Consider the following 18545-nt stretch of genomic DNA (forward strand, 5'->3'; position numbering starts at 1 on the left):
GAGTGAAATCACAGTAGGTAGTAGAGGAGTGCATTTCCTATAGTTTATACCTTACACGCTATCTTTAAGAGCACCCTTTACCACATTAGATACATAACATAGATTTACAAAAAAGTAAGAGACTATCTCAACATCACAAAGGATATCTCATGAGTAAATGGGCTATAAAATAGCAATTGTAAGTGAGACAATAAATTGGTGCTGCTATTTTTGTTTAATGCAAACTAAAATGTCTAAGATCTTTCAACTTTTGTATACTATTCAGAGCCAATGTGGAACATGGAACAAGGACTGCCAATTATTGTATATGCAACACTTAGGGGAGCCAAAAATGGTTGAGACATGAGAATACGTGAGACCCAATCCAATCTAGAAGGTGGAGGATCTACCTATCATCTTAAGTAAAAGTTATTGATGCATTTACTTTAACTTTAGCAAATCATAGTAATAGATATGATTGTTCCAAAAGGATCCCATGTGATTGATGAGACTATCATTGCACCAACCACTTGTAAAGATAACTCGGCATGTGGAGGCCATGGCCCCAAGATTGTTCACAAGCATTGACAGCATGTAATGTGAACTTGAGCGTATACAAGAAAATAAAGGCATGGAAAGCTCCCTTCAAAAGTGAATCTCTTGTGAGAACGCATTATTTTGGCACACATTGCTAACTAGGGAAAAGATTCACACATAGCTGACAAGGGAAAATCTAAAAGACTCTCATCAACACAAGGGTGAACGATACACTTTCCAGCATCCGCCTCCTCTTTCCAACTGTCGTAATTTCAAAAAGTCTCAAAAAGATCTGCCCCTAGACATTAACAAGGCTATACTTAATGATTGATGGTCATTACAGAGCTTTATTTCTGACAAAACGGCCAAAAAGGTTCAGCAAGTGATGCAAAACAAAATCCTCTATCCTCCCAGATACAGCCCAAGCTGATTTTAAGTTGTCTTAGGACATGACCTTCCTACTATACCTTTTTTCTTTCAGATTTCTTCTGATGGGTGTGGACTCTGACATGGTGATCTCAAAAGGATCTTTCTTCCACATTCACTCTGTTTATTTCCTATCCTCCCAGATACAGCCTTGGCTGATTTGTGGTTGAACTCTTTGTAGCCTTGATTTTGCAGAATGAGAGAAAACCTTCCCTATACACCTTTCTTCTCTTTTCTTTCTTGTGATGGGTATGGACTCTGACATGGTGATCTGGAGTGGATCTTATCTCCGCATCACCTTCAATTTATAGTGGTACAACTTGATTTAACTATACATTTTCATGATTCAGCTTCTAAGTATTTTTTGTGCGGGGGTTGTTAGCTGATGATACCCCAAGGGAGGAGCATGCAGTCAGGTCTATCCTGACATTGCATGCTTTATCGGTTAGTAAAGGCTGATACATTGAATTTTGATCTGTTTTCACGCTGGTAAGATTCATAGGTATGCCCTCATTGTTGATGCCCACTGCATATCCATCATCAGAAGAGCATCTCAAACATGAAGATGGTTCAGAACGTTCCAAATGCTGCAGTACATTAATTGCATTTGGTCGATAAGTGAAGCGGAAGTACTTGAGAGCTAGCAAAGGCCCCATACCTGCAATAACAATAAGCTGAAAAACAAGCACAATTTTATTTATATCAGAGAAATGGTAGGTATGACCTCCAAGAACAGGACCTCATATTCCTAAATAAAAATAGTAGAATACGTTTCAAATTTCTCACCAGCATGGAAAGCCAATACACAGGTTCTCTGCACAATCGAAACATAATAGTATATATCCCACTCCATGACACCAGACTAGCAGCGAGGTTTAGAACAAAGAATGCCAGAAGATTTCCCCATATTGCAATATGCTGTAGTGCAGTGAAGGAGCTGCAATATTGAATAAAGGAAAAACTGAGAGGCCTGGCCCTTGATCACAATCATACGGGTGACAATGACCAACAGATACAGAAATGATGTTTTACAAAGTAAAGAATAAGTATTCTATGAGTGACAAACTCACTTGGTTTCAAGAGCAACAGCAAACGCTTGCAAGCATATGCACCCAGAGAAAGCTACCATGGACAGTTCCTCCAAGTTACTACTTCCATTTTTGTAGACGTTCGTTGTCACAAGAAACACAACCGCTGCCTGCCATAAATGAAGTAATACGAATCTGTCGCATTAGTAATAAGATCTAATTGCTGTTCAAGGCACAGAAGGTTATTACATTAATGGATATTCATTTGCCCAGTTCGACATTACAATGTGTTATACATAACTCAGTTGAATCTGTCTTTCTACACTGAAAAATGGGCAATCTTAACCCAACAAGAGCACATAGGCACACAACCTTTTCTATAATCATGATGTGTACAATACATCCTGCAAAAGCTTACCAACAGGATATGCATCAGGCTTAGCAAATCCACCAAATATAAGAAAGCTTGATAATATAAGTTTTTTGTGCAACAGAATGACTCCAAATATAAAACTTTCATTTTGTGAGAAAATAAGACACCAGATAATTATTAAAATGTATACAAAACTGAATAGAACCATATGCAGGTATTCAGTACTTATACAGAAGGAAGAAAATAACGAAGGAGCCCTAGAAGAAGAGCAAGACCAAAAGACTCAAGCATAGGCTATCCACAGATCCAGAGTAATATCAATCAGATAACGAGAGCAATGCCTGCTGCCCCTTTTCCACTCTGTCCCATAGCCTCCCCTGAGCTCCATGCTGCACATGCCCACATGCACGCACCTGTAGGCACCCATGTGCATGAGAGTGCAATGTGCTTGCACGCACATGTGCGCACTCATTCCACCTGCAATATATATGTATACTGAGGTTACTTGGCACCGACCCTTCATGGAGCAACTGAAGGGGCCTTTCCTCCCAACCGAGATGGAAACGAATCTCAAACTGTGTATATCGATAAATCTTTTGGATAAATTGACTGACTCCAATGGAGAGTGGCAATACGTACTGGAAGGAACAAGGAAACCATCCAGTTTGCTCCAAATCAGCAGATGTCGTGCAGATATTTATGTGGTCCAGAAAAGCAGAAGGCAAATAAACCAAAACACCCAGTATCCCACTGATCCGATGACCCTTGAAACATGAAAATTTGTAGCCTTGCAAAGAAAGCGATCCAGTTTGTTGCAACAGGGCTCCTAGAATAATACATGCATAGCAGCTAGCTTCACCAGGGTATAATCTAATATTAAATTTGTTTGGCAAGCATTGCCTCATGTGCCCAAAGGTGATGCAAGCATTGCCTCTGTGTGTGTGTGTGTGTGTGTGTGTGTGTGTGTGTGTAATGGAGCAAAGAATGCCAAACCAATCAATCAGGTGCAATCACTTGCTGGAAAAGGAAAAGAAAAAGAAAAAGAGAAGATGAAGGAATCTGTGGGAACAGATCGGGATGGTTTTCAACAGCCTAAGAAGGTGGTTGTATTAAAGCAACACCCCTTTCAATCTCGTCAATGGGATGCTTCTTCTCCCTCACCAGGACAGGCTTCCACTTCAGCTCCTGTCCTTCAAAATTAGGTGGGGGTTTTGAAGAAGGGCATCCCCATATGTGATTCTGAAGAAGGGGAGAATGCTATATCTTTCACGGATCATGAAGGCATGCAGTCCATGCAGGCAGAGGCTTTGCCTCTCTGATATCTTGTTTCATCCTTATACTTTTCTGTATATATCTCTTTCATGCATCAAACACTCAAGTGCTTTACATACAATGTACAGAGCCTCTGCAATGTCTCAAAGTGGAGGCTTTTCTGGAATTATGTACATAAAATGCAGCCAGATATTGTTTGTTTGCAAGAGCATAATCAACACTCTAAGGCTGGTCATCATGATTACTTTGGCGGCTATGATATATATTATGCTGGTACCACTACCTACTCAGGTGTATGCATAATGGTTAGACATGAGCTGGAGCCTCAGTTAGCCTTCAATGACAGCAGTGGCAGATGGACGGTCATACAATGTAATGTCAATGGTGATATTCTTGAGTTTGCATCAGTCTATGCCTCCCAGACCTCTGCCATGAGGGTTTCTTTATGGGATTCTTTGAAAAATATCCATGGAGATCTAATGCATTTATCTGTGGAGATTTTAATAATTCCCCTCTGCCGAGAGATAACACCACTTCAAGATCTCATATGCTATCATCGGAAAGGCAGAAATGGGATAGCATGCTTCTTTCTGTGCAGGCTGAAGATTTATGGCTGCTTCTCCAAGGGTCAGTGCCTGGATATATTTTTCATCATAATGCATTTACTACATACTGGGCAAGACTTGACAGATGGTATTTATTTTACCCACAACAATATGCAGATTTTAGCCCTCGTCTCCTCATAGATTTCTCATTGGGCTTGTCAGATCATGCCCCATTATGGATAAATCTGCAACTTGGTATGCCACTGGATGATTTGCCACCTCTTTCCAGTAGATTACTGCATGTTAATCAGGCTTATCTCCGACATCAATATTTCCAGCAAATGATCAGACTTGCAATTCATCCCTTGCTTTTGCATGCCCAGGAGGACATGGATTATGCTTGGGACAGTTTTGTCTCTCGTATACAGAATGTCATTAGGGAGTATGGAAACTGGCATATGACTAAATGGAGGAATGAGGTTAAATGGGCAAAAAGGACAGCACAACAATTGACTGAATTTTCACATTTAAGGCCTCTCTCTGAATCAGAAAATGATTCCCTTTCACATGCTCGGATCAAACTGACTGATAATGATCAGAGGAAATTGCACAAATGGCAGATTAGAGCAAGAATGAAGCCTCTCATGGATAAGGGCTGCTCATCAAAAGCCTTCTTCCAGGGCCTGCATGCTACTCGAAAGAAAAACTCATGTCTAAGGGTAAGGAAGCTAGATGGCTCTTGGACGCACTCTTTCTCTGATCTCCAAGATGAATGCCAAAATTATTTTCAGAAATTGTTCTCTGCTCGTGGTTCCCCATCAAATCAAATGACTGATGCGAGGACTGAATTTCTTCAATATGTTTCTGAGATAGTGAAAATGGATGATGTACTTACATTGGAGAGACCTTTTACTGACACAGAACTTGATAATGCATTGTCCCACCCCAGCGAATACAAGTCCCCTGGCTGGGATGGCCTTAGGGTGGAATTTTATATTTCTTTTTGGGATGATTTGAAAGATGTCCTTTTGCAAATGATCAATGTTGCCTGGCAAGAAAATCACTTGCCGCACCTTTGGAAGCATGGCATAATCAAACTTGTGCCCAAAAAACATCTGTGTGACCATATGTCAGATTGGAGGCCTATTACTTTGATGCTTGTAGTTTACAAACTCATTGCTAAAATGATTGTGTATAGGCTTCACGGGATACTGAATGCGGGCCTTCATTCTCATCAGTATGGGTTTGTGCCGCGAAGACAAATCCATGACAATATCTCCAATGCATTGACTACAATTGAATATGCTAAGTACTCGCATCAAGATGTGCTCATATTGCACGTAAATATTGCTAAGGCATTTGACATTGTTCAATAGGATTTTATCTCTCAAATCATGACAAAGTTGGGCTTTGGTCCCAAGATAGCAAATGCAATTTATTGGCTTTATTCTGGCTCTACTTCTCAGTGCATTCTTGGGGGTCATCTATCTCGGTCGTGGACGTTGGCTAGATCAATTAGACAGGGCTGCCCTCTTAGTGCTCTCTTCTATGCCATTGCGACCCATCCCCTCTTGATGTATCTTGATCATCTTACAAACACAAGACAGATGACTGGTCTTAAAATCCCTGGGGCTGCATCTTTTTTGGCACAAGCATATGCTGATGATTCCTTCTTTATGCCACAGAATTCTCCTCGGGAAGTTCACATGCTTATGACCACACTATCATTGTATGGATTAGCAGCGGGATTGCAAGTCAATTTTGACAAATCTAAATTGCTTCCCCTGAAACAATGTGACTGGCATTCTATTCTTTGGCCAGGTCAGGTAGTGCATTCCAAAGATGTAGTCAGGCATTTGGGATATCCTATAGGATGGCATATCACCAGGAAGCAACAGTTAAAATGGATCTTCCAAAGACTTCAACATAAACTGGAATATTGGAAAATCTCTACTTGGCCACTTCATGTCAGGCTTAGAATAGTACAGTCCATTGTAATGTCCTATGTTCAGTTCTTTTTGCCTTTGCTACATTGGTCCTCCAAAGATATTTCAGCCTTTATGTCTCAAGCTATGGAGCTGTTATGGAGGACAAAAACTGCTGTGAAAGCATTGAGACTAATGAAGATGGAAATGGTGTGCTCTCCTAGGATGCATGGTGGACTTAATGTTCTCAATATAAGATATCATGTACTTGCAAGGAGGGCGACTATGCTCCATACTTTTTTCCGTCAACAATAGCCATGGACTTGTATGATAGCATCCATGTGTCAACATGAGGACATCTGCTTATGGCCATTGGACTACTGATCATTGGGAGATTTGTAGGGAAGATACCTGGCTGTCCTTTCTCTACTGCTCGGATACTTGATTGGAAACAAGTACTTTCTAAGGTCAAATGGGCTCCCGATAATCGCTCGAGGACAAACTCAATGAGGAAAGAAAGTATTCATTGGAGTGCCATCTTTGATATTCCACTTGCCTTACACGAACCTGTTCGGGCATATAATCTCATGAAATTGGGAATTAGATACATCAATGATGTGGTAGATGATCACGGCTATGTCTTATCTTTTCCTCAGGCCACTGCTTCCTATGCATTGGGAATGCATCATAGGTCGATATGGAAAAAAATTGCTGATTTGTTACTTCCTTTTCTACCTGTTCCTCCTATGGCTGGCACAGACAGGCTTATGGATTGGCAATTGCAACCCTCTGCTACATGCTCTCGTCCGGTTCCTCTGCCTGCCTCGACCTCCATCAAAGCCTACAGGCTTCTTCAGCCTGCTCCATGGATTCAGCAATATGCTAATACTCTGTGGCATATCAGGAAGCCCCTCTCATGGTGGCGGAAGAATCTCCAGATATTATGGAAGTGTAAAATGCCTTTGAAACAAAGACTTTTTCTTTGGAGATGCATGACAGGCACATTGTCAGTGGGAATCACACTTGCCAAACGTCACTTTGCACCATCCACATGTTTACAATGTCAGGCTCCTTCAGAGACTGTCCCTCATTTGCTTTGGCACTGCCCGGGTTCTAGGAACCTCCTTCGGAGAATTTCAGATCATCTTCGGCTCCATTTCCCGAGTCACATATTTGGGAAACACTTTTGGTTATTTGGCAGATTTATGAGGTCTTTGTCTCAATACTTACTATTTCTCTCATGGGTGAGATATTGGGCCCTTTGGACAATCTGGAGTGAGCATAATTTGGTATACTTGGGTCGGCATGTTCACAAGTCATATGAATCTTTCCGAGCCTCATTGCGGCAATCCTTATATGATGCCTGCCATGAGGGTGATATACATGCTTCTTGCATAGAGCTTTTCTTTCTATGTTTCTGATCTTTGGGATACTCTCCATTTTGGTGACTTCCCATCTTGTAAATTTATGAGAATATAAATACACTGCACTGGATTTTACTTTTAAAAAAGAGTGTGTGTGTGTGTGTGTGTGCGCGCGCGCGTGCGTGTGCCCTGGTGTGTGTGTGTAGTGTGTGTGAGAGAGGAGAGTGTGTGAGAGAGAGAGTAGAGAGGAGTGGAGACACCTTGCAGATAAGGTCCAAAGCCCCCCGCAACCAGCCCGTGAACATCAGCACCCTGCTGCGCTGCATCAACGCCCTGAAATTGGCCTTTTGGAGCAGTCATCAGCTGCCGTACAGCCTATCAGACTTCCGTACAGCTTCCGTACAGCTGTACGGCCTGTACAGACCATTTCGTCTGTAGCAGTCTGCTGCTCCCACATCATATCTGGTTTCTGGACTGTTTTCCACGCAGGGTTCTGCCTCCGGACTACAGCTGCGCACTGATCTTGAAGGCCTTCGCTCCCGTTTCTCCCCTCTTCAGTCTCTGGGTCTGCTACATCTTTCCCATGGCCAAAATCTTCCATTTTCCTCTGAAATATAGTTCATCTGGGATTTTTTACTGGTTTTTTCTCTCTTCTTCCTCTACAAAACTGTTTTCTATCCTATCTCGACCTCTACATCCCTCGTTCCCTTCTTTCTCTTTACACGTATACTCTTTTTCTCTTCTCTGTGGGTTTCCTGTGGGCTTTTTTTGGGACTGGTTTCTTTCCTCCAATACCACTTTACAGGTACCTCCTTTCTGAGTTCCACTTTTTACAAAGCTATGGCTGAATATTCCTATGAAAAGACATTTCAAAAGGAACGTTCGGTTCACTGCAAGAAGCAAAAGCAGACTGAGGGTCAGCATGACCCAATACATGATACTCTTGAGGCCCAACTGGTCTATGATGTCATGCATGAAGGATCTGCAGACACAAGGAAAGAGTGGAAAGACTCAGTTCCATCAGTTGACCTCATGGTTGAAGTAGATGAAATTGTGGATCCTGTCAGAGAATATGCTAAAGATGCAGTCATTTTATTTTTTCCAGGCCGGATGCCACCTGCTGCAGACATAGGTAACTGGTTGACTCGCACACTAGCTAGCTCGTTTGTTCGCAAAGTGCACTATGCAGCCAGGGGTTTTTTTGAGGTTATTATGGTGGATGAGCTACACAGACAAATGCTTTTGGAACATTCGCCTCTTTTTTTTGGACAGCAAATGGTGCATGTATTGCCATGGTCTCCCACAAGGGATTATCAGGCTTTAATCTGACACAGATGCCCGGTCTGGGTTGAAGTTGTAGACTTCCCACAATGCATGGCATCACTCTTGCCTAAAATTGCAGCTTCTTTAGGCAAAGTGGTCTGCCCACCACGGCCTAATGGCAACTCAAATCGATTTTGCATTCTTTGGGATACTGATAATCCCACACCTGACTTTTATTCAGTCACGGTGAATAATGTGGACATGGGAAGTGCCTTTTACAAACTGAAATGGGGACTATTTGTAGGGGCTTGTTTTGACTGCAAAAAATTTGGACACATGGCTCCACAGTGTCCAATGAATTAGCATAAAATGCCTCCTATTGCTTTGCCGGTTCAAATGCCCACTAAAGATGCTCCTACTACTATTGCAAATAAAAACAAAGGTAGTAGACAGTTTGCTGGAATTCAGGATAAAGGCAATGCTCCAGTGGTTTCAAATGGGAATGTTTCTTCACATTCCCCTCATGCTATTCAACCCTCGGCAAAAGGACAGAAACCTCCAACCGATGGATGGCAAAGTCCAAGAAAAGTTATTTCTGCTAGAAGACTTTCCCCCCCTCGCACTTGGAATGGTGCGTCTTCTAGTGGAAACACCCTAGAGGTCAATACAGGAATTGGGATCACATGGGCTGCAGTGACAGCTAGCTGAACACTCTTCCCTGAAGAAGAGGTTACTGCTTTGTTGTCTACTCCTCAGGTGGATATTTCTTCTCAGGGGAGAAGCATTGACCCTGAGATAGAAATGCAAGGCTGACATCATGAAATTTGCTGTTGTACATAGTTATTATATTGCTATACATATCTGTAAATATTACTGCTCATATCAAATGCTTTATACTCAATGTCCAGGGGATGTGTGACAGTAGGAAATGAAAAACAGTGTGGCTGTACATCAATAGATTTCAGCCTGACATAGTGGCATTAAAAGAACACAACCAACATGTCTATGCCGGAAAGATAGGACACTACTGTGGCTATGACATTTTCTATGCTAGAGAGTAATCTTTCTCAGGGGTGGTCATTTTGATCAAACATGAGCTTCGACCCATTATTGCCCTAAATGACAACAAAGGCAGATGGCTTGTTCTTCAATGCATTATTCGAGGAGAGGTGTTTGAATTTGCCTCTGTTTATGCACCTCAATCCTCTAGAGAAAGAACTAAAATTTGGGATGCCATGCAACAATATCCATGGAGATATCATGCCTTTATATGTGGGGATTTCAATAATGCTCCTCAACAGGGTGACAATACCTCCAGACATACTCATATGTTAATCCCTGAAAGGCATGCATGGTCTCAATTACTGATGCATCTGGATTTGGTGGACCTTTGGAAGGAATTGCAGCCTTTGTCACCTGGATACACATTCCAACATAATGCTCTTTCTTCTTATCAGGCACGTCTGGATCGATGGTATAGTATAGCTCCGCAACAAAATGGGGATTTTACATGCAAAATGTGGATTGACTATGCCTTTGTGCATTCTGATCATGCACCTCTATGGTTGCGGTTATCCTTTCATGATATGCCAGATGATAGATTGCCACAAAGGCGACATCTGATCGTGAACAATAACTACTTGCAACATGATGCTTTCAAGGCCATGGTTACTGAAGCATCTCATTCTCTGTCTTCTCGCAGCCATATTCATATTGATGATGCCTAGGATTCTTTTGTTTCCAAAATGCAAGTTGTGATAAGAGTTTATGGCAAGTCCTACATGAAGACTCTGAGGGAAAGTATTGCTCAGGCTAAACTCACTTGTCAGGATCTCACTGAACTCAGCCATCTTAGTTCGTTGTCCCTGCATGAGCAAACAACACTATGCCAGGCCAGACATTGTCTTAAACTCAATGATCACAGAAAACTGGCTAAATGGGAGACTAGAGCCAGACAAAGAGCCTTTACAAATAAAGGCTGCTCTTCCAAAGAATTTTTCAAAAGCTTGTATCAGAGGAGATTAAAAACAGAAATTTCCAGGGTGCTTATGCCTGATGGATCATGGACCACCTCGCGGTCAGAGCTTGCTTCTGTTTGTGTGCATCATTTCTCTCAACAATTTGGTTCTACAGTTCCTCCCTCACAGCAAGCTTTGATTGCAAGAAATTTACTGTTGCAGCATGTTTCTCCCATTATTTCCACTACTCAAGCTTTGGAATTGGAGGAACCTTTTACTCAGAGAGAACTGCTAGATGCAATCAAATCTTGCGGCAAATGGAAATCTCCAGGATGGGATGGTCTTACAGTTGAGTTTTTTCTAGAATATTGGCCTCTTTTGAAGCATACATTGCTACATATGGTGAATGCTGCATGGCAAAATCAGAAAATGTCAAGACACATGGAAGAGAGGTCTCGTTAAACTCCTTCCAAAAAAACAAATTTGTGAATCTTTGGCAGACTGGAGACCTATCACCCTCATGCCAGTCATTTACAAAGTCACTACAAAAATGATTGTCGATCGGCTAAAAGGGTTTTTACATGATGGGTTGCATCCTGCTCAATATGGTTTTGTCCCGTGTAGGCATATCACAGATAACATTGCTAATGCCTATGTTGGAATTGTATATGCCAAATACACGCAACAGGATGTTTTATTATTGCAAGTTGATATTGCCAAAGCCTTTGATACTGTTAAGTGGGATTTTATTTCATCGACTATGCAGGCATTGGGATTTGGCACAAAAATGCAGCAAGTCATCACTTCGTTATATCAAGATAGTAAAGCTGCCTGCATACTTTCAGGGGATATTTATACATCCTGGACTCTTGGTTGTTCTGTTAGGCAAGGATGTCCCCTAAGTGCTTTACTTTTTGCCATAGCCACTCATCCAATGCTTCAATATCTGGACCACCTTTTGGACACTGACCAATTGCATGGTTTGGAGATTGCTGGCAGTCACAGCATGATCGCTCAGGCATATGCTGATGATTCATTCTTTACCCCAAAAAATACTTGGACTGATCTGTCCATGATTATGCAGGCTCTTTCTACATATGGATTGGCTGCTGGCCTTTGGGTAAATTTTCAGAAATCAAAATTGTTACCGTTGCATGAACAGGAATGGCACAGTCTTCTGTGGCCTGGGAAAATTGTCCCCGCTTCTCAATTTATTCGACATCTTGGCTATCCTCTAGGTTGGGAACTCACCCGTTCCCAACAAACTGATTGGGTGTTGACAAAGTTGAGGGCAAAACTTGAATATTGGAAGCTTGCAACTTGGCCACTGCATGTTCGTTTGCGAATCGCACAATCCATTTTGATAGCATACATACAATTTTATCTACCTCTCATTATGTTCACTAAGGCAGAGCTGAATTCCTTTATGTCAGCTATCATGAAAATTTTCTGGTGTGCAAAAAATGGCAAGAAAAGTCTCAGATTACTCTCTATGCATCGTCTCTGTTCTCCAAAGATGCACGGGGGTCTGAACATTCGCAATATTCAAATGCATTTACTTGCTCACAGAGGAAAAATGATGTTGCAGTTTATGCAAGGAGATCAACCTTGGGCTTTCATGATCCGCTCTCTCTTATTAAATATTCATACTTCTGCCTTTGGGCATTGGCAGCCTACTCAGTGGGATTTCATATTTGGCTCTATCCAAGGCAAGATCAGAGGCTGCCCTTTTGTTTCTTGCCTGCTTCTCGATTGGAAACATATCTTATCCCACTTGGAATGGCATGGTCGAGATTCTTTGTCGGGAAACTCTTCGAGGGCTGAGAATCTTTATTGGTCTAAAGTATTCCACCCTTCTTTGGCCATTCAAGAACCAAGACGTTCTTATTTTCTCTCCTTTAAAGGCATTACATCTGTGGCGGATGTACTTCAAGATGATGGCACACTTTTATCTTTTTCTATGGCTGCCAGCAAATACGGTTTGGGAGCTCATTATCGTCCTTTATGGCATGGAATTTCAGCAATGCCTCAACCGTTTTTGCCGGTACCTCGCTTGGAACTTCAGAATAGGCTTGAGGATTGGATTTTACGCCCTTTCTCCTCTTCAGCCCGTCCCTTGAAGCTCTCACATATCATAGTGCCATCACTGTATAAAGTGCTATTATTTCCGCCTTTGATTTCTGAAAAAGCAAATACTGTTTGGCATATGAATCGCCCACTAAAGTGGTGGAGAAAAAGGCTGCCTCTCCTTTGGCATTACAAAGTCCCTCTTCGACAACAACTTTTCCTTTGGCGAGTCCTGCTTGGCATTTTTCCATCTGGTCAGCTACTTGCACACAGACATATTGCTCCGGCTGTTTGTCACACAGATGCTTACACCCTACTGAATCTGTGCTACACATCTTTTGGTTATGTCCACATACTTGTGACTTCATCGCTCTCATCCGACAGAGGCTTCGAGCGAGATTTCCTACTGTTACATTTGGCAGGCTTTTCTGGTTGTTTGGTTTTCATCTAGCGAGACAGGGTTTTGACTTATTTTTTGTATGGGTACGCTACTGGGCACTATGGACTTTATGGATGGATAGAAATCATAGTCTTTGGTGATCCACTTTTTTCATCCTTTATTTTTTTCAAACGACCTCTGCAGCAATCATTCTATGATTGTGTTCAGACTCGTTTGATTGATCAGGATGTGTATACAGCTTATACTGAGATCTTTAGTTGAGTAATAGTTACTCCATTTTCGAAGTAACTATGCATGTAATTATTTTACAGCAATAAAAGATTTCTTCTCACAAAAAAAAAAGAGTGTGTGTATATATGGGGGAGAGCGCGATGGAGATCTCCTCCTCCACACAGCCAGCCTCGTCCGTACAGTCTTCCGCCCTGATTCCATCCGTACAGTCCCCGTCTGTATAGTACCCTGGCACGCCTCTGCTGTCTGCTCCGTCTTCCGTACAGCTGCCGTCAGCTCTACGGATTTCCGTACCACCTTCGCTCACCCTGCCTCTGCCTCCCGTACGGCCTTCGTTCGCTATGGACCCTTCCGTACTGTCCTTCGTCCCTGACGTACGGCCTTTCGTACAGGCTATACGGTCGACCGTACAGCCTATATGGAAGACCGTACAGCCCGTACAGTCCCCTGCGTAGCCTCCTCCCTCTTTTATTTTCTCCGCCTCGGCACCTCCCTCTACCTCTGCTCCTACTCGTGTGTTTCTTCGCCGAAAACATGGTGGTCTGACTGCCTCTCCTCTCGTCAAATCGGCAAAGCTGGATGGTTCTGATGGTCCTTCACCACTCTAGCTGAATCTTCTTCGCCAATTGTGCTCTGCCTTTGTCACAAAAGTTCCTTCATCGAGTTTCCCACTTGTTTGCTCCTTGGATTCTGCCCTTTTGGTCTCTGGTCTTCGACAAGCTCAAAAATTTAGAGTCTACCTCTACTTTATGGGCAGGGTTTTATCCTTGGATTCTGCCCTTTTGGTCTCTAGTCTTCGACAAGCTCAAAAATTTGGAGTCTGCCTCTACTTTATGGGCAGTGGGTCTGGACTGTATTTCTTCCTTTGTCTTTCTAGGCAAAGGATTTTACTATGCCCAGTGCTCTTCAACTGAGGTGGTAGAGCGCCTTGTCAATGATGATGGTGTTCCTAGAGCGGGTTTCTTTGCTTATGTTATGCCCTGGGATCCACTTTTCGATCCTTCTGCGACACTTTTGACTCACTATCCGGTTTGGATTACTCTCAAAGCGCTGCCTGTGCCTCTTCTTCAGCATCTCACAACTCTTGCAGCTTTTTTGGGAAGGCCTCTCCATATTCCGAGATAGGAGTTCTTGCAAGCTTCCCGTGATGTTCGTCTTTGCATTCTGTGGGATATGACGCAGCCCGTGCCATCTACTCTGGATCTTGATTTGGGATTTGCTCATCCGATGCGCATCAGGCTCCATTTTGCATCTTTCCCCACTGCATGTTATCGGTGCCGACAGATCGGCCATTTTGCACGTGCTTGCCCTTCCATATCCAGGCCCATACCACCTGCTCCTTCTTCAACTGTCAAGGTTACTCTCCCTTCTCCTCCAGTTTCTGCTATGGCTTCTTTGATGAAGTCCTCTACTGCTCCGAAGCACTACTGGAGGAAGGTTGATAAATCACAGGCAAATCTTCCCCTTGCTGAAAAAGCTCAGGATTGCACTCTTGTTGAGCACCATCAGTTTCCTTCTATTCAGGATATGGATGTAGCCCTTGCAGAGGGCCAATTACAGGATGATATGCATGCTCTCTCTCAGGATACTACCCCTGCTCTTATTCAGATTGATCCTCCGAATGAAGCTCAAATGCAGAACCCTATTTCATCAGATGTAGCTTCTTTATCGGAAGACACAGACTTTGAGCTAGCTCCTATGCCTTTGATGCCTGTGCCAAAGCTTTCTTCTGTCAGGGATGCAGAAGTACCTCTTTTATTGGAATCTTTCCATCCCATGTTACAACAGGTTTTTGACCCTTTGATTTAAAAATTTCGAGTACCAGCCTATATCAAGAAGAATATCATAAGGGCGAAAAACAGCTTGTGTTTATTGATGGTGTGGTTTTATCACTGCATTAGTTTTTACAGAGCAACAATTTGAAGCTGGATTATGCTGTGTTTGATTCTCCTCAAGCTTGATATGTAATATTTTACTTGCCTACCTCATGACTTTTGCTCTGAGGTTTTACTTGTTAAAACTTTTCCCTTGTACTTATTGGTGGGTTTTTACCTCTTTTGAGGTTTCCCACAAAGAAATATAAAGATTTCACTTTAAAAAAAAAAGAGTGTGTGTTTTTATTTATTTTTCATTTGGGTTCGGTATTGGGCACTTTGGATTCTATGGAAGGACAAAAATCGTGATCCAATTTTTTCAATTTACTCTATATTCACGCACTCTTTGCAGCAATCTTTCTATGATTGCTTGCAAACACAGTCTATAGATCATGTTGTATACTTGAGATCTTTTCTTGATGTATTTGAACACATCCCACTTTGGGATAGTCTCTGTAATATAATGCAAAAAACATTTTCACCAAAAATGTGTGTGTGTGTGTGTGTCTTTGGTGATCCTATGTTTTTTCCTTTTGTTTTCTTTCGTCGTTCTTTGCAGCAATCACTTTCATTGTCTGCAAACTCACTACATAGACTATGATATATATTTGTCCTACATGGAGATTCTCTTAATGTACTTTTTCAGCTTCCCAGTTTTGGGATAGTTTTCTTGTAATATAAAGCATTCAAAGTTCACCCCCCCAAAAAAAAGTGTGTGTGTGTGTGTGGTGTACCGATGGAGAGCTCTGGAGCCCCCGTAGCCCTGGTCGACCCTCCGTCCCCTTCTGTTTCCATTCTGTCATCCTCTGTTCACCTCCTAGCCCCATCTGTACCCTCTGTATGGCTTCCTGCTTCCTTCTCACGCCCGTTTGTACAGTCCCAGCCCAGTTTTGTCCAGTCGCGCCCTTCATCTGGTCTCTTCACGCAGTCCGTACAGGTTCTTGCCTCTCCTGCACCCTTCGTACAGCCCTCGGGACTGAGTCCTAGAGCCACTGGCCTGCAACAGCCTTCCTCTCTGCCATTTCCTTTTGCAAACCCTGTCCTGCAGCCGTCCGTACACCCTGTACGGTCTCCATCTGTCCCTGCATTTTCTGGAGCTGTTTCCTCTGCTCCCTCTTCCGTACTGCCTGAAAATAAGTCCCTTCCGCCTTCCGTACTGGTGTTGCAGCCCTCGGTGTCACCTTCCTCCTCCCTTCCTACTGCTTCAACCCCTCTTTCCTTTGTTTTTTCTGCCTCGGCCCCTCCTCCTCCTACCTCTACTCCTACTACTCGTGTTTTTCTTCGGCGGAAGCATGGTGGTGTGTTTGCCTCGCCTTCACTCAAATCGGCAAAGCTGGATGTTTCTGATGGTGCTCCTTCTCTCCAACTGGATCTTCTTTGCCAATTGTGCTCAGCCTCTGTCACAGAAGCTCCTTTATCGAGTTCCCCGCAAGGTAGAAAAATCACATGCCACTCTTTCTCTTGCTGAAGAAGTTCAGGATCCGACTCCTGTTGAGCATCTTCAGCCTCCTTCCCCTTAGGATATGGATGGCCCCTTGCAAAGGGAATTATATACAAGATGTTGCCCCTACTCTTTCTCAGGTTGATCCTCACAGTGAAGCTGAAATGCTGAGTCCTGCTTTATCAGATGCAGCTCTTTCGTCGGAGGATACAGATGTTGATTTAGCCACTTTGCCTTTGATGTATGTGCCAGAGTCTTCTTCTGTTCAGGATGCAGAAGTGCCTTTTTTACTGGAATCTTTTCATCCCATGTTACAATAGGTTTTTGACCCTGTGATTCAAAAATTTCGGGTACCAACCTATATCAAGAAGAATCACAAGGGCAAAAAATAGCTTGTTTTTATTGATGGTGTGGTTTCATCACTGCATCAATTTTACAAAGCAATAATTTGAAGCTGGAGGATGTTGTGTTTGATCCTCCTCCAGCTTGATATGTAACTTTTTACTTGGCTGCCTCATGACTTTTGCTCTGAGGCTTTACTTGTAAATTTTTTCCTTGTACTCATTGGTGGGTTTTTACCTCTTTTGAGGTTTCCCACACAGAAATATAAGATTTCACTAGAAAAAAGTGTGTGTGTGTGCGTGTGTACATCCCTGCGTTGTCTCTGTACACCCTGTATGGAATCTGTACAAGGCCCGTTTTCCTGTCCGTACACTGGCAGACTGCCCGTTTGCTACTGTCTGGCCCCGTCTGTACAGATTCATCATTCCACGGTGTGGCTTGCCTCCACGACCCTACTGTCCGTTTTCTTTCCGTACTGTCAGCCTCTCCTATCCTCTTCTATTCCGTACAGATTCTCTTTTCCGTACAGTCCCGTGTTGTCAGCTTTTCTGTCTTCTTTTTCGTACAGATTTATTTTCTATTCCGTACTGCCAAGCTTTTCTATCCCTTGCTATCCTGTACAGCTTTTGTACTTTTTACTACATACAACTTCCGTATTGTCAGACCTTTCCGTACAGTCTTCTTTCTCATTGTCTTCTTCAGCTCTAGCACTCTTTGTTGCTCCTTTCCTTCGTTCTTGCTCTATAATCCACAGCCTCCCTTTTAGTTCTGGGTTCCTTCTTCTACAGCTCTCTTTCAAGCTGCTTCTTTTCTTGGACCTTCTTTTCCTCACCTTCAAATGGTGGATTGTCCTTACGAAAAGACTTTTCAAAAAGAGAGATCAGTGCAACACAAAAAACAAAAGCAGGTTATAGGTCAAGATGACCCCCTTCATGACTTTGCAGACTGCAGAGGCTCAGCTTGTCTATGAGGTGATGCATGAGGGTTTTGAAGACACTCGAAAGAGTTGGAAGGATCGAGTTCCCACCACGGCCATCATGGTGGATGTGGATGATATTTTTGATCTTGTCAAGGAATATGCCAAGCATGCCATTATTATCTTTTTTCTAGGACGTATGCCTGCTGCTGCAAATGTTGGTAACTGGTTGACTAGAACCCTGGGTGGTTGCTATGTTAAAAAGGTTCATTATGCAGCAAGGGGCTTTTTTGAAGTGATCATGGCAGATGAAGATCATAGACAGATTTTATTGGAGCGCTCTCCTCTCTTCTATGGGCAGCACATGGTTCATGTGTTGCCCTGGTGACCTACCAGAGATTACTAGGCAGCATTGATCAGACACAGATGCCCTGTCTGGGTGGAAGTTATGGATTTCCCTCAATGTCTGGCTTCTCTTTTGCCAAAAATTGCAGCCTCTTGGCGAAGTGGTTTGCCCACCACGGCCTAATGGCAATTCAAGTAGATTTTGCATTTTGTGGGATACAGACAATCCAACCCCAGACTCTTATTCGGTCATAGTGAA

General features: G+C 42.8%; 1 protein-coding gene across 4 annotated transcripts in view; it reads right to left on the reverse strand.

Moving 5' to 3' along the window:
• Nucleotides 1–499: 499 nt before the first annotated feature.
• The window catches only part of ALA2 (aminophospholipid ATPase 2), a 127508-nt gene continuing 109462 nt past the window's right edge, over nt 500–18545 (reverse strand). For all 4 annotated transcript variants that reach the window (XM_087390376.1, XM_087390379.1, XM_087390375.1 and 1 more), the window contains 3 exons: nt 2013–2140; nt 1729–1879; nt 500–1616 (listed from right to left, as the gene is read on the reverse strand). In XM_087390376.1, coding sequence (XP_087246502.1) covers nt 1296–1616; nt 1729–1879; nt 2013–2140 — 600 coding nt within the window. In that variant the 3' untranslated portion in view covers nt 500–1295. The remainder of the gene's footprint in view (nt 1617–1728; nt 1880–2012; nt 2141–18545) is intronic.

The sequence above is a fragment of the Dipteris shenzhenensis genome, chromosome 19 (assembly GCF_047967505.1).
Source record: "Dipteris shenzhenensis isolate YYH24624 ecotype China chromosome 19, Dip_SZ_1.0, whole genome shotgun sequence".
NCBI classification, from domain to species: Eukaryota; Viridiplantae; Streptophyta; class Polypodiopsida; order Gleicheniales; family Dipteridaceae; genus Dipteris; species Dipteris shenzhenensis.